The sequence below is a fragment of the Mustela lutreola genome, chromosome 3, assembly GCF_030435805.1.
Source record: "Mustela lutreola isolate mMusLut2 chromosome 3, mMusLut2.pri, whole genome shotgun sequence".
In the NCBI taxonomy this organism is placed as follows: domain Eukaryota; kingdom Metazoa; phylum Chordata; class Mammalia; order Carnivora; family Mustelidae; genus Mustela; species Mustela lutreola.
In genome coordinates, this window is record NC_081292.1 from 80108106 (window position 1) to 80130872 (window position 22767).

General features: G+C 34.5%; 1 protein-coding gene across 4 annotated transcripts in view; it reads left to right on the forward strand.

Moving 5' to 3' along the window:
• The window catches only part of RB1CC1 (RB1 inducible coiled-coil 1), a 100826-nt gene that overhangs the window by 69235 nt on the left and 8824 nt on the right, over positions 1-22767 (forward strand). For 2 of the 4 annotated variants that reach the window (XM_059166457.1, XM_059166459.1), the window contains 7 exons: positions 2997-3162; positions 5337-5445; positions 5538-5778; positions 14279-14333; positions 15329-15376; positions 17682-17740; positions 19861-19997. In XM_059166457.1, coding sequence (XP_059022440.1) covers positions 2997-3162; positions 5337-5445; positions 5538-5778; positions 14279-14333; positions 15329-15376; positions 17682-17740; positions 19861-19997 — 815 coding nt within the window. The remainder of the gene's footprint in view (positions 1-2996; positions 3163-5336; positions 5446-5537; positions 5779-14278; positions 14334-15328; positions 15377-17681; positions 17741-19860; positions 19998-22767) is intronic. The other 2 variants (XM_059166460.1, XM_059166461.1) reach the window with 2 other exon arrangements.

Here is a 22767-nt window from a genome sequence, read left to right on the forward strand (position 1 = left end):
GTCTCAATGTGACATAGCATATATAATCACAAGAAACCCCTGACCCCAACACTGTAGGATTATTGTTCTTTGTGTCTTAAGCTCTCCTTTTTTTTTTTTTTGCCACCAAAAGTCTTTTACCCTATGAATCAGTGTATACCTAATCATTTAATGTGCTCATTCTGGGTATTTGGAATAATTACGTATTTACAAAGGTAATGATCCTGTATTCCAGGGATCAAGCCCCACGTCAGGCTTCCTGCTCAACAGGGAGTCTGCTTCTCCCTCTCCCTCTGCTCCTCCCCCGGCTCATGCTCTCTCTCTGTCTTTGTCTATCACTCTCTCTCAAATAAATAAATAATCTTTAAATCTAAAAAAAAGTACAAAGAGACAATGATGTGTCTGCACATTCTTGTATGCCTAGAACTGTCTTCTCCCCTACCTGCCCCATCCTAGCACAGCACTGACACTTGAAATAAAGGTGCATCAGGCAGCCCAAAGTTACAAGACCCCTAGAAATTACAAATACTACCCATCTTTGTGCATGACACACACACACACACACACACACACACACACACCCCACACACTCTCACAGGATTCTTAGCATCCTTTCTCATGCTGAAATCTCTCCTTTCTTTGTTACTGTGCTCCATATTTTCACCAAAATCCTCATAACAGTCTTTGACAAACCTAAATTTATATTCTGTCATTCTCTCTAGACAAGATTCTTTAATGACTTTACCTTGTACTGCTGAGAAAATCCAAATACTTTTTGTTTGTGATCTGGCTTCCCCCCTGCTTCTCTAACTTCATTCCTCACTATGGTCGCCCTGCTTACCTGCCTGAAACCTGGCCTTTTGTTTTTCCTGTAACAACTCACCTATCCTATAATTGTAGGGATAATTCCTCAAAGTATAACTCTTACTTGCCAAAGGTAGACATTAGGCACTGTTGAAGAAAACCTAATACTTAAACCTTGCCTGTACCAATTTGAACCCTTAACACTTTATTGTTAGTATATTGAGTCCATATTTATATTCTGGTTCCTAAGTAACACCTTGGTTTACGTAGCTTGTCAGGTTTCCATCTGCGCTCTAATTTTTACCTTCTGTACTCCTCTAGCCCTAAAGGAAGAACTTTGAAAACAACTCTTTTACCTTATCCTTTCTACTGCCTAAGGGATTAGGTGATTTCCCAATTGAAATCTTGCTGTAAACTAAGAAATCTCAAACTTTGATAGAGGTAATATGTCTCTAACTGCATATTTCATGTTTGGCCATTTAAAACCATCCCTTAGAGGAAAATGGGCAATAAATTGATATGAACTGCTTGATTTTGTTAGTAAAGTGGGAAGAATGAATAAAAGAATCACAGCAATCCTTTGTATGATTATCAATTGCTATAATATTAATAGTATGATAATTTTATATATTACGAAATTACATCAGGAATAATTATAAGCAAACAATTTCAGTATCCACATTGACTAGAAAATGCCTCTTGATTCCAAGGGGCACCTGGGTGGCTCAGTAGGTTGAGTGTCTGGTTCAGCATTGGACTCCTGATTTCAGTTTGGGTCATAATGTCGGGCTGATGGGATGCAGCCCTGCATCGGGCGCTGCCCTCAGCGCAGTCTGCTTATCTTTCTCCCTGTGCTTCTTCCCCCACTTTTTTTTTTCTCTCTTTCAAATAAATTTTATTTATTTGATTCCAAAAACATTAAAGTGTAATTTAAAATTGTGTAAATCTACATTTAAAGCAATCAGTTGACTTAGTCACCAAAATAGTTTAGGAATATTTGCTAACATGGCAGCCTCTTTCCTGTGGTTTAACATATTTATAACTCCTTTGGTGGGATTAATTATCTACTTCATGGGCAAACTTTTTTTGATGTAAAAGATTATTAGGTTGCCATTTGCAACGACGTGGATGGAAATAGAGGGTATTATGCTGAGCAAAATAAGTCAATTAGAGAAAAGCAGTTATCATGATCTCTCTGATTTGAGGAATTTAGAGGTAGGGCGGGGGGGTGTTGGGAGTTAGGGAAGGAAAATATGAAATAAGATGGGACTGGGAGGGAGACAAACCATAGGAGACTCTTAATCTTAGAAAACAAACTGAGGGTTGCTGGGTGGGTAGGGAGAAGGTGGTTGCATTATGGACATTGGGGAGGGTATGTGCCATGGTGAGTGCTGTGAAATGTGTAAACCTGATGATTCACAGACCTGTACCCTGGTGCAAATAATACATTATATGTTAATAAGAATAATTTTTAAAAAAGATTATTGGATTGAAAGATAAAATTGGATTGAACTTCTATATCAGAAATTACAATACTTACTAACTTGTGTTTGGGCTTTTTCTCCTTGTGTGTCCTCTTCTCTTACCTCTGGTGTTTTATCCGTAACCCCTTAGGGGGTAGCTAGTTTTGAGGGAGGTGAATATGAATGATCAATATGTAGATTTGCTGTGTGAACATTTAAGTTCCCTTTTAGTTTTGTGTTACTTGTTTACTAATTAACAAAGTGAACTAAAACCTATTTAAAAAATTAAGAAGGATTTTTCAAAAGTATGTGATCCTCACATATGTTTGTTTTCTTCTTTCTCTGTCATGTGCATTACAGTTCTGGGATTAGCAGAACTGACATTTGAAGCAGAGCTCTTGAGAGGCATATTGATTCGTTATATTGAAAATATTCCCAATGCAGGTAGAAGCAGATTACCCTGAATTTATCAAATGTAATCATTATAGGCATTTACCATGTTGGTGTCAGTATATAATCTCTGTTAAACTTTCCCTTTCACTTGCTTCCCTTTCCTTAGTAGGTAAAAAGGGTGGAGGGTTACATAGAATTATCTCTAACGGTAATTACTATTCGGTTTACAGTAATTAATTACTATTGGGTTTAAGGAAGGTATATAGCCTTTCTGATGCCAAATAATTTTGATATTTTGTATATTTATGATTATATGTTATTTTTTAAAAAAATTTAATACTGTATGTAATTTTCAAGTCTTGCCATTGAATCTACCAGAGAAGATTCTTCAAGCCTAGTTGCTGAACTTCAAGAAAAGCTTCAGGAAGAAAAAGCAAAGTTTCTAGAACAACTTGAAGAGCAAGAGAAACGAAAGAATGAAGAAATGCAAAATGTTCGAACATCTCTGATTGCTGAACAACAGGTATGTTCCCCAACCCTTGTTTCATTTATTTCAGGTCTAAAGAAGATAAACATAAATTAACAGACATAATTTTTTTGTGTAACTCAGGGCATCTTATATCTTACATGTGATTTTCCTGCATTGACCCTGTCATACTTATTAAATATCCTCATGATAAAAGCATTTTCAATTCAGATTAGGTTTTTTGTAAAATGGAAGTGCTTCTATTACTTTGCACATATTTGAATTTTTCCTCCAAGCTCTCAGATTTTATTACTCTAAATTACATGCCAATCTATACAAATTTCTTATGCTTCCTATAATTTTTATCCATGTGACAGCCTAGTGGTACATAATCGTGGCCTACTGTTGAATTTTGTTGATTCACTTGATTAATAATATTGAGGAATGGTGAGAGGGTAAAGCTTATATGGGAAACAGGCACAGACCACTAAGGACTAGGTGGCAGCCTTCTTCAGGAGCTGTGTTTCACCTCAGGCACTTGGAGAGAAAATAAAGGAAATCCACAGTTGGATTTGTACAACTGGGTTGGGGAGAAAGAGTGGAGAACTGCTAGACATGGGCAGCTGTGGGGACAGTGGATGCCTGCTCTGACAGATAGGGCAGGGAGAATAATGACCTGCTTTTTTTACCCCAAGGAATGTTTTTCTGAAACAGGTAACATATGCAGTTGATACACACATTTGTTCAATATATGTGGTATTTTCCTTTTCCTGTGGTGGTGTGATTACATTTAGGTCTTTGTAGAATTCAAGAAAAGTATAGAAGTGTAGTTCAAAACCTGTAGGAACTTTCTATTTTAAGCCTTAAGGCTTGGGGAATGAAAGAAGAGCCTGAAAGGGGGAATAAGAAAAAATAACTAGAAAAAGGAAAAATGTGGCTATGGAAGTCAACAAAATTAAGTGTTCAGGGAGGTGGAATAGCAGCCAGTTTAGTTTTAAGGAAGAATTACCAATGAAGAAATCATTAATGATGTCTCTGTTTTTAAAAATTCCTTTGTATATGTCTTGGATATATTTTATATATACATCTATGTTTAAAATATATCTTCCATTCACTTTCTTTCTCTGTGGTCTTTTGTGAGCTAATATGCAATTTCTGATTTACAAAATTAAATAAGGGACGGATTAATTGGCTGAAATATGCTTTTATAAATATTAGGGATGAATTAACTGACTAAAACACTATTATAAATATTTGTTAATTTTCTATACATACATAATATGTGGAGAAATGGCTTAACAAAAGAAATGGCTTAGCATCATAAATGTTCAAGGTATCTTCATGTATGCTTTCTGGCTAGAAATGGTATTTAACTCAATCTTTAATGAATTAACTAATTTCGATCTAAAAATGCCATACTAAGTCATCTCCCAGTTTTTAGCATTATTGGCTTTATGCATTGATTGAAAGATCATAGATTATTAAATTTGGAATTGGAAATGCTGGGCAGATGGGAAGAATCAATTTAGATCATTTACCATTCAGCTATTGCTTTTAAGTTTAAGGAAGATCTTAATGGAGATCTTATAAATGTAATTGTTAACAATTCAGTCATCTTTATAAAAGAAACTGTGGTTAGAATTGCCAGATGGGCTTATGTAATCTGTGTAGGCACTTTGATATATGCGTTTCACAGTAGGAAAATTTTTATAAAAAATTAAAGGAGTAACAGATCCGGTTATTATTCACTACATGTGCAGTGGCTATTGCAAATGTCCAGAAAGGAGAAGAAGATGAGATAAAGTCATCTCTATAAAATATTACTGTGGTAATCAAGACTTAGCTGTAAGACTAAAGGAAGATTCCAGAAGCAGAAAGATTATTAAAGAAAAAGTAAAGTGGATAACAGCACTTGTTTTCTTTCTTCCCAATTTTAAAATCATCTGCTCATGCTTTTCCTTTGACAATAGATATGTAGATAATAATGAAAAAATAGAATTCATTTTTAAGGAATTAAATTGTAGCATATCTTAATATGGAACCTCAGGACAACCCAGTGACATTGTTTTTACCACAGTAGGACATTCTTATCAAAAATTAACATCATTTGTGAATTGCATTTTATCTTCTCCACATACAAATGCACCATGCAAAAATATTGGCTAGTTTCTTTAGCCCTAGCTGCTGTGTACATGCAGGTAATTTAAGTAGTTGTCATTCTCTTGTTCCAGACCAATTTTAACACTGTTTTAACAAGAGAGAAAATGAAAAAAGAAAACATAATCAATGATCTTAGTGATAAGTTGAAAAGTACAATGCAACAGCAAGAGCGAGATAAAGGTTAGTAATATTTCACAATATATTTTTATTTTTAAAATTAAAAAATCATATGAAATGTTTTATAATGTTATTTCAACTTGGGGTGCCTTCAGATTTGATAGAGTCACTATCTGAAGATCGAGCTCGTTTGCTTGAGGAAAAGAAAAAACTTGAAGAAGAAGTCAGTAAGCTGCGTAGTAGCAGTTTTGTTCCTTCAGCATATGTAGCTGCAGCCCCAGAACTTTATGGAGCTTGTGCACCTGAACTCCCAGGTGAAACAGAGAGATCAGCCATGGAAACACAAGATGAAGGAAAAGTTGATTCAGCAATGGAGACAAGCATGATGTCTGTACAGTAAGTACATATGTCTTCAACTGCCTTAAGTAATACATGCTTTTACAGCACTAGTGCACTTGTCTAAGCTGAAAGCACTCAAGATAGGAAATACGTGTAGCACTGCTGGTTGCCCACAGCCCATATATCTGAAAGTTGTGCCATTTAAATTCGTTTAAGCTGTAGATTTGAGAAATATTTTAATACTGATGATTGTGTGTATTTGAATCACTTTGACCTGTTATACTTTTTATGTGCACCAGACTTTTCATAGGCCTCCAAGATAATGATCATTGCAGTAGTGTCAGACTATTTTTATTTATAGAACTGTTTAAATTTTGAGGCCCATTAACTCGAGGAAAAGGCATTACTATAGTAATAAATATATTTATTTTGATGAGTGTGTGTTGGGTGGGAGGAGGCAGAGGAGTTTTTTAAAAAGTAAAAATGCAGCTTTCCACTTGGTTTAAAAAAAAGGAGTAGAAGCTGGTTAACTTGAGTCTTGGAAAGATATAAGGCTTTAAGACTGTATGTGAAAAATAGAGAAATGAATAATTCAGAAAGGCAAGGAACAAACCTCTAAAGAACCCATGGTAATTAGAAAATGTAAATGACAGAAATAAGTCGAAATATGTGGAAAGTTAACTGACCTAATGACTCAGGGCAAAAAAAGAAAAAAGGATCCAGGGTGCCTGGGTGGCTCAGTGGGTTGAGCCGCTGCCTTCGGCTCAGGTCATGATCTCAGGGTCCTGGGATCGAGTCCCACATCGGGCTCTCTGCTCAGCAGAGAGTCTGCTTCCCTCTCTCTCTCTCTGCCTGCCTGTCTATTTGTGATCTCTCTCTGTAAAATAAATAAATAGAATTTAAAAAAAAAAAAAAGATCCAATTCTGCATATGAGAAGCACCTAAAGAAAAATGATAAAGGGAAAAAATATATAAGCTACTCAAAGCAATAGTTTTTATAAACTTAAGAAAAAGTTTTCATATTTAGAGAGGGCAGTTTTACCATAAGCAATTCATTGTTACGTAGATGCTTGAAAATGTAACTTCTATCAATTGTATCTGAAAGAAAAATGGATTAAAACTAGAATGAGAGGTGCGCCTAGGGTGGCTCAGAGAGTTAAGCTTCTGCCTTCAGCTCAGGTCATGATCTCAGGGTCCTGGGATCAAGCCCCACACTGGGCTCTCTGTTCAGCGGGGAGCCCGCTTCTCCTTCTCTCTGCCTGCCTCTCTGCCTACTTGTGATCTCTGTTGATAAATAAATAAAATCTTAAAAAAAAAACTAGAATGAGAACTTTTCAGATCCATATTAACAATAGAATTTCCTCTCAGGGCACAGTGAAGTAAAAAATAAAACAGTACAGAAACAGTCAAGAAAATTCACTATATACCAGATCACAAAGGAAGTCTCAAAGGTCTAAATATTGATACAATTCCAGCCACTAAACATAAGTGATTGAAAATCAGTAACAAACTTAGAAGTTTATACATTTTTAAATCTGAATACCTGTATATTCAACATAGGTATTGATAAGAAAATGGAAATTTAATTATTTAAATCTAAACAAAAGTATCAAAAAACGAGAGATACTAAGAAGGTGGTAACACTGGAAGAATTAAATAATCTCAAGTATCTGTATTAGAAAATGAAATTGGTAAAAGTATATGAGATGTGATAAATAAAATATTAAGCAAAAAGTAGGTACAAGTAAATATGTGGAATGAGTATAGCCATAACTGCAGGTATGGTTTTAAAAATTTTACAGAATAAGATAAAAGTTAATCTCATTTGTTAATATAAGTGTAAAAAGTCCACAAGACAATTCCAGCATTTTAAATACAATGGAGTATTAAGATGATCATCATGACTCAGTGGAGTATTTCAGGAATGCAATAATTAAAAACTTAGTAAATTATGAATAGAAGTGAACTTTGTTAGTTTGAGAGAGTATACATGAGACATAGCAAATATATTCAATGTTGAAACATTTAGAAGCATTTTCCGTAATTTTAGGAAGAATGCCAGAATGCCAGCTGTCACCATCACCATTCTGCAAGACAATAAACAATAAAAATTGGCAAGTAAAGTCTTAACTGTCATGATATCATGATAATATCCTTTTCAAACCACATAGACCTAACAGACTATTAAAAGTAGTAAGACTGCATCAGAGTGTGTGTCTTAAATATATCAAAATAGAGCAGTTTGCATCTATTTACCAGCAAAAGCTGATGGGAATATATATGTGTGTGTGTGTGTTTGTGTGTGTGTGTGTGTGTGTGTGTGTGTATGAGGTCCCAATGAAAATATAAGGAAATTGTTAGTAATGAATTTAACGAAAAATATGCAAGACCCTTGTGGAGAAAGCTGTGGAACTATATGAAAGGTACTAAAAGGCTTGAGAGTTGAAGATGATAAAGTATAGTGTTATAAAGATACTGTTTTTTCATCAGATTTATTCAGTTATTTATACCCATTTAAAATTCCAGCAGGATAAGTAGGTAAAATTTGATGTTGGATGTTAAAATTCATACAGAAAAATATATGTGCAAAAAAACAGTGATAACTTTCAAAATTATCAGCGAGTAGGAATTTATCCTGCTGGATGTTAAGATGCAGTCTTAAGCTATGTAGATGATAATTCTGTATATTGTTGATAAAGTCACAGGTAAATAGATTACTAGATTTGATTCTCTTGAGTAAACCCATGGATGTATGGAAATTGATGGCATTTTAAATGAGTTTGGAAGAAGACGTGAGACATTGGAGTAATACCTGGTTGCTTATTGGTGGAGGGTAACCTATATTTTATGTTATATACCAAAAAATACTACAGATGTATTAAAGACTGAAGATTTTTTTTAACATAGTAGCATTTTTTAAAGTAGACTGCTTTGAATGTGGAGTAGGGAAGCGTAAGGAAAAGACTAGTAAGTGTTACATTAAAATTTCTCTCTTCCTTTTTCTTATACACACACACAGAAATTTTTTAATTTGATGGATATATCTGGTTCCTTGGTTGTGGTGGTGGTATCATGGTGTATGCATATGTTTAGACCCATCAAGATGTGTATATGAAATGTATGTGCAGATTTTTGCATATCAATTATTAGACCTCAGTAAAACTAAGAAAAAGAAAATTGAAGCTAGGGATAGTAATGCCAATTTGGTCCTTTTCTAATTGGCTTGTTAAATATGCTGGATTTCTACTTATTTCAACCAACTTTAGGAGTTTCCCTTAATTTTCTGTTTGTGTTTCTAAAGTTATTTTAAATAACTTTAAATGCTTATTTTAGAAAAATTAAAAATGGTAGTTTAACAGTCATTCTTCAGGTTCCTTCTCTAAATAAGCAGTATCAGAACTAGCATTAAACTCCTTAGGAATTAAAATCTTAGAACCCTTCCAAGTCCTATTGAATGAGAAACTCCACATCAAGTTCAGTTCTAATACTTATGAAAATATCTCATAACTATAGATTCAGATATTCTCAGCAAAATACAAATAGTCCAAATCCAACAATACATAAAAGGGATTCTTACTGGGTCTCAGGAATGCAATATTGGCCGAATATTTAAAAATTAGTTTATATAATATACCCTATCAGTATCAATAAACAGATACTTTATTTAAGCACTCAGTAAAGCAGGAACTGAAGAGAACTTCCTTAATTTAATAAAAAGCATCTTACCCACAAGTAAGATCATACTCAGTGATGAAAGAATGAATGCTTTTCCCCTAAAAATTAAGAAAAAGATCCATTCTTCTATAAAGGTCACTCAGGCAAGGAAAAGAAATTATAGTCATCCATTCCATATTGGAAAGGAACAAATAAAACTATCTTTATTTGTATCTATAACATGTTCTTGTTATTGACAATCCCAAGAATTTCACTAAAAGTCTAAATATTTAATAAGTTTAATAAAAGAAGCTCAAGACATATACACTGAAGGTTATAAAATATTATTTAACAAAATTGCAGACCTAAAAAATCCCATGTTCATTGATTAGAAGACTTAATCTTGGAGCACCTAGCTGGCTCAGTTGGTAGAGCATACTACTCTTGATCTTGGGGTTGTAAATTCAAACCTTATACCGGGTGTAGAGATTACTTAAAAATGAAATCTTAAAGCGGGGGGGGACTTAATCTTGTTGAGGTAGCAGTACTCTTGTGATGTGCAGATTCAGCACAATATTTGCTGTTGAAGTATGCCTTTTTTCCAGAAGTGGACAGTGGGTCCTAAAATTCATATGGAAATGCAGTGAACTCAAAATAACCAAAACAATATGCAAAGAAGAAGAATGAAGTTGGAAATGTCCACATCCTTATTACAAAAATTAATACAAAGCTAGGGCAATCAAGACGGTGGTGGTAGCCTCATCTATATCTGTGTGCTTGTATATGTGAATGTATATGTTTATAAATCATTGAAAGTCCAGAAGTAAGCTCTCATAGTCAGTTGAACCCTTACATTATGGTCACAGCTGCCAAGACAACAATTCAATGGAGAAATAATAGCCTTTTTAAAAAATGGTGCTGGGACAGTTGGATATCCACATGAAAAGAGTGAAACTGGATCTTTTGTTTACTTTACAAGACAGATTAACAAAGTGGATCATGGACTTAAATGTAAAAGCTAAAATTATGAGTCTTTGTGACGTTATGTTAGGCAAAGCTTCTTCCTACAAGAATTAACATTTAGAAGATAGAATTCCTGCCTCAGTCAGGTTGCTTAAAATGTAATCTGTGAATTACACATGCAAAAGAATTTAAAACATTAAATTACAATACTACATTACCACAGTACCAGACCTACAAAGAGCCATAAGAGATTACTGTGTACAACTATTCCCAACAAATTGGACAATCTAGAAGACATGGATACATTCCTAGAAACATACAACCAAACAAGACTGAATCATGAAGAAAGAGAAGATCTCAACAGGCTAGTTAATAGTTAAGGAGATTGAATCTGTAATCAAAAACCTCCCAGCAACGAAAAGCCCAGGACCAGATGGCTTCTCTGGTGAATTCTGTCAAACATTTTTTTGAAGAAGAACTAATACCAAACTTCCTGAAACTCTTATAAAACACGGAAGAGGAAAGAACTCCACTGAACTCATTATATGAAGCCAGCACTACCCTGATACCAAAACCTGACAAGGGAAGGAAAGAAAAATCCAGAGCAATATTCCTAATGAACAGATGCAGAAATTGTCAGCAAAATGGTACTATACTGAATTCAATAGTACATTGCAAGGAGCACACGGGGCGCCTGGGTGACTCAGTTAAGTGTCTGCCTTCATCTCAGGTCAGGATCCCAGGGTCCCAGGATCGAGTCCCTCATCGGGCTCCCAGCTCAACTGGGAGTCTGCTTCTCCCTCTGCCCTTCATCCCACTCATGATCTCTCTTACTCGCTTTCTCAAATAAATAAATAAAATAATAAAAAATAAAAGCATCCATCGTGATCAATGGGATTTATTCCCGGTATACAAGGGTAGCTCAATATCTGCAAATTAGTATGATATATGCCACATTAACAAAACAAAGGATGACAATCATTTAATCATTGCAATATATGAAAGAAAAAATGCATTTGACAAAATTTCCAGCGTTCTTTCATGATAAAAACTCTTAACAAAGTTAGGTGTATAGAGTGAATGTACCTCAGCATAATAAAGGCCATATATGAGAAACCCAGATCATATGAAAATCCACTTACTAGTGGAAAGCTGAAGGTTTTTAAGATCAGGAATAAGACAAAGATGCCCACTCTCACCACTGGAAGTCATAGCCAGAGCAATTAGGCAAGAAAAAAATTTTAAAACCCCGAACTGGCAAAGAAGAATGAAATTTTCTTTTTGCAGATGATATGACATATGTAGAAAACCCTAAAGACCACCAAAAACTGTTAGAACTAATCATAAATTCAGTAAAGTTGCAGGAATGAACTCAGTAGTGTTTTTATATGCTAATAGTGAACTAACAGAGATTTGAGGAAAGAGTCCCATTTACAATTGCATCAAAAAGAATAAAATACCTAGGAATAAATTTAACCAAGGAGCTGAAAGATTTTACATTGAAAACTAAAACATATTGGTGAAATTGAAGAAGACACAAAAATAAATGGAAAGGTATCCTGTGTTCTTAGATTGCAAGATTAATACTGTTTAAAATGTCTATTAACCAAAGCAATCTGCAGATTTCATGCAATCTGTATCAAAATTCCAGTGGCATTTCTCACAGAAATAGAAAAATGCAATCCTAAAATTCATGTGAAACTACAAAACACCAAGTAGCCTGAGCGATCTTGAGTAAGAGGAACAAAGCTGGAGACCTCACATTTCCTGATTTCAAACTGTCTTAAAATGCTATGGAATCAGACAGGTGGCATAAGCACATGGCTCAGTGGAACAGAATGGAGATCCCAGAAATAAATCCCCCCATACTAAGCAACTAAAATTTGACAAGGTAGCCAAGAAAACTAATGGGGAGAGGACAATGTCTTCAATAAATTGTGCTGGGAAAACTGGATAGCCACATACAAAAGAATGAAATTGGATCCCTGTGTTAACGTCATATATAAAAATCACCTCAAAATGGATTAAATACTTGAACATAACCTGAATCCGTAAAATTCATGGAAGGAAATATAGGAGGTGAGCTCCTTGACATTGGCCTTGGCATTGATTTTCTGCTTTTTCACTGGAAGCAAAGGCAACAAAGATAAATAGGTGGTGCCTCATCAAATTAAAAAGCTTCTATACATCAACAAAATGAAAAGGCCAGCCATAGGTGGGAGTAGATATTTGCAAATCATTTATCTGATAAATTATCAATGTCTGAAATATGTAACGAATTCACAAAACTCAATAGCAAAGAAACAAACCAGCTAAAAAGTGGGCAAAAAAAACAGATGTTTTTTCAAAGTTGACATATAGATGGCCATCAAGTATGTGAAAAGTTCCTCAGTGTCACTAATCATCAAGGAAATACAAATCAAAACCACAAGATAACAGTTACCTCATATCTATCAGGATGTCTGTTTTTGTATTCAATAGATAACAACAGCTGGCAAGGATGTGGAGAAGAAGGAGCCCTTATGTACCATTTGTGAGAATGTAAACTGGCGCAGCCACTATAGAAAACAGTATGGAGGTTCCTCAAGAAATTAAATGTAGAACTGCCATATGATCCAGCGGTCTCACCTCTGATTATATACATGCACAGGAAATGAAGTCATTATCTCAAAGAGATTCTTGTACTCCCATGTTCATTGCAGTGTTATTCACAGTAGCCAGCATACTTAGGAAGCATCCTAAGTATTTCTTGATAGAGGAATAGATAAAATGGTGAATAAAAATATATAATGGATTATTACTCAGCCATAAGAAAGAAGGAAATTCTGCCCTTTGCAACAGTGTGGATGAAACTGGAGGCCATTATGCTCAGTGAAATAAGCCAGGCAGAGAAAGACAAATACTACATAGTATCCCCATATGAAGAATCTTTAATAAATCAGACTGGTAAAGTAGAAAAGTGGTTGCCAGGAGGTGGGGGGAAAAGGTGCAAAATTTCAGTTGTAAGATGAATAAGACCGGGGCGCCTGGGTGGCTCAGTGGGTTAAAGCCTCTGCCTTCGGCTCAGGTCATGATCCCAGGGTTCTGGGATCGAGCCCCACATCAGGCTCTCTGCTCAGCAGGGAGCCTGCTTCCTCCTCTCTCACTCTCTGCCAGCCTCTCTGCCTACTTGTGATCTCGCTCTCTGTCAAATAAATAAATAAAATCTTTAAAAAAAATTTTTAAAAAAAGATGAGTAAGACCTGAGGATATGTGGATATGTAGATATATATATATATATATATATATACACACACACACACACACACACACACATAGAGTATGTGTTGTGTATTTGAAATATGATAGGAGAGTAGAATTTCAGTGTTCTCCCTGCCTTGCAAAAAAGGTAAGTGATGGAGGTGTTAGGTTTTTGAGTATTTTAGTGTGATGGGCAGATTCACACATGGCACATTTATAGCCATTTAGTAATACTTCTGAAGTCTATTGATATTTGGTTTATTTTTTATAAAATAAAACTTTAAGTTCTGTAGCTTACTCAAGTATGTGTAGAATTTTATTTTGTTTCTAGTTTTAATGGTGAAGCCACCCAAGAAGTAACACTTGATTGGTAATATAGATTAACCCCACAAAGAGGAAGAAGGGGGGGGGGGACTTAAAATTTAGAAGACCTTATCTCTAGAAAAATGCATGCACAAAGTTTTGCTTATAATTTCAAACAGTTTATAGACCTAGGTTCAAGACCTGGTACAAAGAATATATACCATTGAAATGTATCCTAATTTAAATAGGCCGCTTTTGAAAATTTAGTACAGACCTTTAAATTTTTTAAGTGCTCTGTATTAATAGTTAAACTTAGTATAAAATTTCCAAATCTTATTGGAAAATGTAAGTTCAGAATTTTTAACAACTTAAACTAAAATAAATCATTCTCTTTTAGAGAAAATATTCATATGCTCTCTGAAGAAAAACAGAGAATAATGCTGTTAGAACGAGTAAGTAAATTGCTTTCTTGAAATACAATGTTTGCTATGTTCACTTTGGAGATGCAGTTACATAAACCTTGTATTGAAAACATACACAGTTGTGTTTATAAGTTAATCTTGCTTTTAATGGTTACTTTAATGGTTAATGTTTTGAGAAATCCTGTCATTTTTTTTTTAATCCAACTGGCTAAATGTTTGGCAGTAGTAACTCAGTCCTTTCCTTTTCATTTCTTCCCAATAATTGAAGTCTCTGTCAGTAAGAAAGATTGGTGTTCTTTATAAAATGAATATATGGAATAATGGTTTTATTCAGTAATGGTTCAAAATGCACAGAACATTATAATTATGAACTTAAGTATTTCTAAAGCAAGGTAAATATTTTCTAGAATTGGGCAAAAATAGAATATGAATAATGAAGAAGAAAAGGGATTTTTAAGAAATTAATTGAACAAGAAAAAATTGGCAGTAGTAGTTTCCTCCCAGTTGTACTACCGGGTTATATGTAATTTTGATTTAAAGTTAACATATCTTTGTTCATAGACTACTTTTCATTCCTTAGGCTTTTAAGATTTTCTACATTTTTTTTTTAATTAAAGGGTTGTGTGATCACCTTTGTCAGAATCAGGTGGGCTGTGGGTTACAACTACAGAATCCTCTTTGGCCATACCTATTCCTATCCCTGTCTCATATCTATTCCCTACAGAGTCTTTGGGGATAGAGCTCAGCTACTTACTGCATATTTGCAAGTGTCACAAGTAATTCTAATGCATGTAAAATTCTGAGAACTCTAGGCCTAGGCAAATGTACCTAAAATTATTCTAACTCTCTCTCAAGCCTGTAAATAATTAAAACAGTTGGAAAAGACCCATAAAAAAGAATATCCTAATATTTCATAGTAGATCAGAACATTAATGTGAAAATTCAGGAAATTTTGACAATTACTAAGTTTCAATTTGAGAAGGTACAAGGGATTAAACCACAGGGGTCTTTTTTTTCTCCTGCAGACGTTACAGTTGAAAGAAGAAGAAAACAAGCGGTTAAATCAAAGACTGGTAAGTTATTTTTCTTACCAAATAGATACTAACATTTCAAAATGTTTTGCATTTTCTTTCACTATAAATACCATCAGAGATGTATACAGCTTGATTAATTTATTTCTAGTAGTTTCATTGGGCCATGTGGGTCATTAATGAATTGATTCTCAGAGTTACTATATGTGGCCGTAGAACTGACCAAGTGGACTACCTTACTAATATAATGTTAAAATCAATCAATAAAATCAAAGCAGTTTTCTGATTAAAAGCTATGATCACTTAGGATTCCATAATTATGTGTATTTATAACATCAAGTTAGGATTCTTAAGTCCGTAACAAAGTTAAAGGTATTCTTCATAGGCCTTTTGAAAATTAACATGTTCACATGGAAGTGTGAATAATTAATACATTGTATCCCTTCCCCTTTTTTTCTCTTTTTTTTCCTCTCTCTTTTTTAATTTAACTTCAGCTGTTTGACCTTGACACCTTGCATGAGAGACTATATGGTTTTGAATTAATCTTGGCTCTGCTGTCACCTGCAAACCTAACCAGTTACTTGAACAGTTATAAAGTTGATCTTACATGTTTTAATAAAGCAATTACTTAATTTTTCAAGGTGTAATAATTGTAATTTACAACAAAATAGGAATAATCTAAGGCCTGTGTTCAGTACTTTTGAAAACTTTAAGGTACTGATTAGAATTGAGCTTTTTAAAAATTGTGTCTTATAGGGAAACATCTGCTGTGTTTCATATGCCTTTCTTCCCCAACTCAAACAGTGTAAATCACATCTTAATTCTACAGTCATTGGTCATATAGTGAGTTAGTCTATAGTCATTCTAGTCAATTTATCACCAAGATAATCTTAAGGCTATTTACTATTTTTCTAAGTAGAGGAAACTGTTGTTCACAAAGACTAAGAAGAATTGCCTATCCCAGACATCATTCAGTATGCTGTTTTATGCAGTATTTCCAGTTGAATATAAGCTGTGTCTGGCAAGGATTTTAATCAATTTTCTGTGTTCTTAGCACCTAAACTAGCAACTGGTACACAGTTGATACTTGGGAAGTGTTTATGAATGAAAGCTTTTTATTCTTCAGATCCAAAGAGTACCCCACTCCCGCCCCAAGATGTAACTTAGTGTAAAGCATACTTTCATATCAGTTTACAACTGTTTTCACACAGTGTTTTCTTAAATCTCAGCCCTCGTTTATTTTATAATAAATATATGAAAAACTTAAAAATCAAAATAAAATTGAATATGGTCTGGAAAATGGAAAATCAGACTTGTCTTCACTGGCAGCATATAGACCATTTCGATGATTCTGAAAAGTTACTACACTTTTAGGCCTTTCTATTTACTATTTGTTGTTCATTTTATTTTGTTTCCAAATGCTAGTGAGACCCTGCATCGTTCCAGATAATGTTCCGAGGGCATCAGAATTAGACTTCTTAAACAAAGAGAAATTCATTTATCCGTCCTTGATTTGTACAACTGTGTAATGGACCCACTCTGCTTGGGAAATATAGGCATCATTGCCATCCTTTCAGGCCCCAAGACCATAGGACACATGTCCCATGTATCGTGTGATGGTATTAAATAATGGATTAAAGCCTGTTTGAAAAGCAAGCAGTCCCAGCTGGGCTAAGGCAGCACTACATCAGCTAGCAAGTCCCATTCCATTGTGCTCATCAGGAGAGGAATTAATTTTCAAGGTCTTAATTTAAGCCCCTTAAGGGCTCATTATTTAGCCCTTGCTGGGAATAGTGGGTTTTTAAACTGAAGTTCTCAGAAGTTGCCTTGGAGGTAAGTGAGGGACTTTACCAATTCTCGGGACTTTTTTCTCCCACCCTTATTTTAACCAGAGGAGTATTATATTTGTTTTTCCTAGTTAGATATTGGACCTTTGAATAAGATTTTGCTCAAGAGTTTTTTGGTTTGTTCTTTTACCAAAATGAAAGATTTGAAACTGATGTGTTATAATTGGCAAGCGCTTCTCCAAAACTTGTCAATCTCTATTCTGTGATATATTTAATATTAACTGTGTAAATAGAAATAAGATACGATTCTATATTTAAAGTTTTTAATGCAGCCAAATTTGACTTAAAAAATACCATATATAAAAATGTAGGTGAATTTGCCCACTGAAAGTCATTGTTGATGGAAAGCAATTACATTAGTGAACATCATATTTGGGCTCTTAAAAGCTGGGACACAGATGTGAATATGTGTGACATCAAAAGAAATTTTTGCAACAAGGACCTAATAAATATATGTGGTGCTTTAATTTTATAAACTTTATTCTTTTTTTTTTTTTTAGATGTCTCAGAGCATGTCTTCGGTATCCTCAAGGCATTCTGAAAAGATAGCTATTAGAGAGCAAGTATTATATTTATATTTTCTGTTTTCCATGTGAAATAAATTTATTGATTTTTAAAAATTTATTAATTTATTGAATTGTTAATGAAAATATTTTTCAGTGGCTGTAATCCTTCAGATTCAAGTGCATTGAGCTGTTTTGTACCCATTGGTAGTAAAAATTTTTTATTAAAAAGCATAGTTTTCCTAAATTATTCTTGGAAACATTAGCATTCTATTTGAAGTCATTACAGCTTCAATTATCATTTATATACAAATATTCCTTTTGACTCTACTTTTCATCTAATGCCACCTCTTTTACATCCTATTTCCTTTTACATTGTAGGTTGGAGAGTCAGATTTTTATAAGTCATACTGTTTCCTCATTTTTATTTTTCAGATTTCATTTTATTGATATACTACTACAAATTCATAATATGCTATTTATCAGTTGAATAATTTCATAGACAGTCTTCCATTACCCCATTACCCATCATAATATGTTGATTTTTGGCATGGGCTATTAAAAGGAGGATCTCTGTAATAAAGTTTTTCAAAAGCATTGCCAGCAGCACATGAACACGTGAACAGCACATATCCTATACCTATGGACAGATACAAAAATCAGTAAACTAGATATTTTTACAAGACCCTTTATTTTTGTCTAAAATAGGTCTGTCAACTAAATTTTTGGTTGTCAGACATCTGTGGTTTCTGGCCTTGAACTTCTAATTAGAATTTTATCTTTTCTCAGTGATGTTAGAAAGGTAGCTGGTATCTGCTTTTATGTATCAGCTGTATGTCAAACCAAATCCAGTTTTGAGATGAACTTTAAAAGAAAAAAAATATTTAACTGCCTAAAGAGAGGCCCTGTCTACCTTTTTGAAGGTGTTCTGGTATTTAGCCAAAACCATTCCTGCCACATCTTGTTAGGTAAGGCATCAAGTATTTGTACGATGAGCAATTAAGGAAAAAGCTATTATCCTTTAAAAGCTTTCCCAGTGATTTTGATGATTTTTCAGGTACAGGACCTACTAAATTAAATTATCTTGACAACTAAGAAATCTGAGATTAACTTTCTTTTTTTTTTTTTTTTTTTTTTTAAGTTTTTACTTTTAATTCCAGTGTAGTTAACATACTGTGTTATATTAGTTTAAGGTGTACAATATAGTGATTCCACAATTCTGTGTTACTCACTGCTCATCATGATAAAAGTACTCCTAATCTCCATCACCTATTTTCATCCATCGCCACTACCCACTTCCCCTCTGGTAGCTATCACTACTCTTACTCAACATAGTATTGGAAGTCCTAGGCACAGCAGTCAGACAACAAGAAGAAATAAAAGGCATTCAAATCAGCAAGGAAGAAGTAAAACTTACACTATTTGCAGATGACATGGTACTATATAGAAAACCCCAAAGGTTCCATCAAAAAACTACTTGAACTGATAAATTCAGTAAGGTCAAAAGATTAAGATTAACTTTAAATGCCTGTTCATATTTTGAACAACATTCTAAAAATGATTCTGAAGACACAAAACCGATTAAAGCATATGGGCAGTTGTACCCACTTCTTTCTTTCCTTGCTCCTCCTTTTGGGCCTTCACCCCAAAGCATTAATTTTCACTATCCTGTTTAACCCTATAAGTACATGAACTGAGCACAGTAGGTTTTTCTTTCAAATTGAAGAGCTCTAAAGCTGGAGACAGAAGAAATAGTATGTAGTCTTTCTTTTCCACTATGACTGTAAATAAGTTCACTTGGAATTTGTTTCATGTTCTAAGATGGAAGATGGAGATGAATAGCTTCTTCCTGTGGTTGGTGACTATAATAGTGTTTTTCTCTCCCCCTCACCCAAGCATTACTTTTGTTTTTTTAAACAATAGTATTGGAAATTTAAAAATTTTGGTCTTTGAGTGTCATGGGCATCACCCTTTGAACATGTGCTATGTATGACCAGCACTCCCACCGGGAGCAGGGTAGAGTTAAAAAAAAAAAAAAAGATCATGTGTTAATGTGAGTTTTAATAATGCACTGATATTTGAATATAGAGTGGAACATTGCAGAATATATACTTAAAGGTTTTCAGAAGAGTGAGGCAGTAACTATTGAGACAATAAATTACATTCTTTTATTCAGTTTTCAGGTTGGAGATTTGGTACTCATCATCCTAGATGAGCGCCATGACAATTATGTGTTATTTACTGTTAGTCCAACCTTGTATTTTCTGCATTCGGAGTCTCTGCCTGCCCTGGATCTCAAACCAGGTGAGGGTGGTAAGTGTCACATCCATTACTAAAATATTAAACCTGGAGTGTAGAGAATATTTCAAAGATTTTTCTACCCTCTTGTTTGAGTATGACAGAATTAAGTCACTAAGAAGGAACTCTGCTTAATTTTTTGTTGTTGTTTTTTATAAAATCAGTATTAGATTATTTTCCTGGTCTCTGGACAGTTCAAAATTAGAGTATATTTAGTGCATTTAGGTCAAGTATCTCATACCCTAGCAAAAGTAGAATTATATTATCAGAATTCCCATATAAATGCAGCCTATTTAAGCTTAGGTCACACTTATTTATTTAAAAAGGCAAAAAAGACTGCTTTTAGAAAAAATAGTCTCTCCAGCTATAAAATATCTTTTATTTATTATCATCTTATGTTCCTTCCTTGTTTTTCATTAAACTTGTCAATACTTAATTTTTTAAGGCTTTCTAAAAAATAGTTTTGTTAAAATTTACCAAATTACAATGTCTATTATAATTACTTTGAACTTAGAAGAATAGAAACCTTGGGATACTTAGCTTAAATAGAATTATTAAAATATGAGAATGTATGTCCATTTACATTGATGTTTCTTTTCGGAATGACTTAACCAACATGGGCAAATACCAACTCTTGAACTAGGCCCATGTCACATAATCAGTCCATCATGGCTGTTGGTGAATGTCCACACACTTGCATAGTTTTCATAAGACTTTGAAAAATGGGAGGATAACCTTACAGCTTACTGGCTTTGTGTCTTGAAAACAGTGAACTTGGTATTGTTTCGATTTTCTGTGGGTTTCTTTTGTCTCATTTCTTTAAGCTTTTTATTTGAAAATGATTTTTATTTACCACAGAGTTGCATGATAAGTACAGAGCAAAAACAAAAGACCCATACACCTTTACTCAGATTCAACTATTGTTAACATTTTTGCCCCATTGCCTTATTCTACATGTGTATGTCTAAGTGTATAGACACATAAATATACACAAATGGGTGCATGTTTTGTTTTGTTGCCTGGAACCATATGAGCCTAAGTTATATCATGGATCTTTGTCTTTAAATATTTCAATATACATTTCCCGAGAATAGGAGAGTTAGTGCTTAAATCTAGGAAACCAACTCAGTGACTCACTTGGTTGAATGTGCAACTCTTGGTTTCAGCTCAGGCTGTGATCTTGGGCCCGTGTTGGACTCTAAGCTCAGGGGGAATCTATTTGAAGATTCTCTCCCTTTCTCCCTCCACATGCATGCATTCTCTCTCTCTACCCCTCTCTCACAAATAAGTAAATCTTTAAAAAATTAAATGAAGAGTGCCTGGGTGGCTCAGGCGTTAAGTGTCTGCCTTCGGCTCAGGTCATGATCCCAGAGTCCTGGGATTAAGCCCCTCATTGGCTCCCTGCACAGCGGGAAGCCTTTGTCTCCCTCTCCCACTCCCCCTGCTTGTGTTTCCTCTTTTGCTGTGTCTCTTTCTGACAAATAAATAAATAAATAAATAATATCCTTTAAAAAATAAATAAATAAATGAAAATAAATCTAAGAAACACTGTATAATCTTAGAGATTCACAGTGCAACATTACCATTTTAAAGGTTCTCAGAGGTCTCGGAGAAAAGAATTTAACAATCTTATTTTACCAAGGAACTCCAGCCTTCTCTCCCCTCCAACCTTTTTTTTTTTTTTTTTTTTTTTTTTTTTTGAGAAATACAGAAGAGAGGATACCAATTGGGGATGATGCTACCTTACCCTTCTATCATTGCCCTGGGGAATAATAATAGTGTTTTTTTTTTGCCCATGACAGTGGGACTTATTTACTGCTCAAACAAAACATAAGTATTTAGTTTTAGGTCATTCTTTCCAGAAATCATGGATTGTCTGTGATGTCCTATATTACTCTTGAGAATATTTTCATATCCTTTGGCTTAGGGGCTTTTATCTTTCTATCATGTGATACATCTATATATTTTTATTTCTAATAGTTTACTCATGGTATCTTTTTAAAATTTTAATTTTTTATTTTTTATAAACATATATTTTTATCCCCAGGGGTACAGGTCTGTGAATCAGCAGGTTTACACACTTCACAGCACTCATCCAAAGCACATACCCTGCCCAATGTCCATAATCCCACCCCCTTCTCCGAACCCCCCCTCCCCCCAGCAACCCTCAGTTTGTTTTGTGAGATTAAGAGTCACTTATGGTTTGTCTCCCTCCCAATTCCATCTTGTTTCATTGATTCTTCTTCTACCCACTGAAGCCCCCATGTTGCATCACCACTTCCTCATATCAGGGAGATCATATGATAGTTGTCTTTCTCTGCTTGACTTATTTCGCTAAGCATGATACGCTCTAGTTCCATCCATGTTGTCGCAAATGGCAAGATTTCATTTCTTTTGATGGCTGCATAGTATTCCATTGTGTATATATACCACATCTTCTTGATCCATTCATCTGTTGAAGGACATCTAGGTTCTTTCCATAGTTTGTCTATCGTGGACATTGCTGCTATAAACATTCGGGTGCACGTGCCCCTTTGGATCACTACGTTTGTATCTTTAGGGTAAATGCCCAATAGTGCAATTGCTGGGTCATAGGGCAGTTCTATTTTCAACATTTTGAGGAACCTCCATGCTGTTTTCCAGAGTGGCTGCACCAGCTTGCATTCCCACCAACAGTGTAGGAGGGTTCCCCTTTCTCCGCATCCTCGCCAGCATCTGTCATTTCCTGACTTGTTGATTTTAGCCATTCTGACTGGTGTGAGGTGATATCGCATTGTGGTTTTGA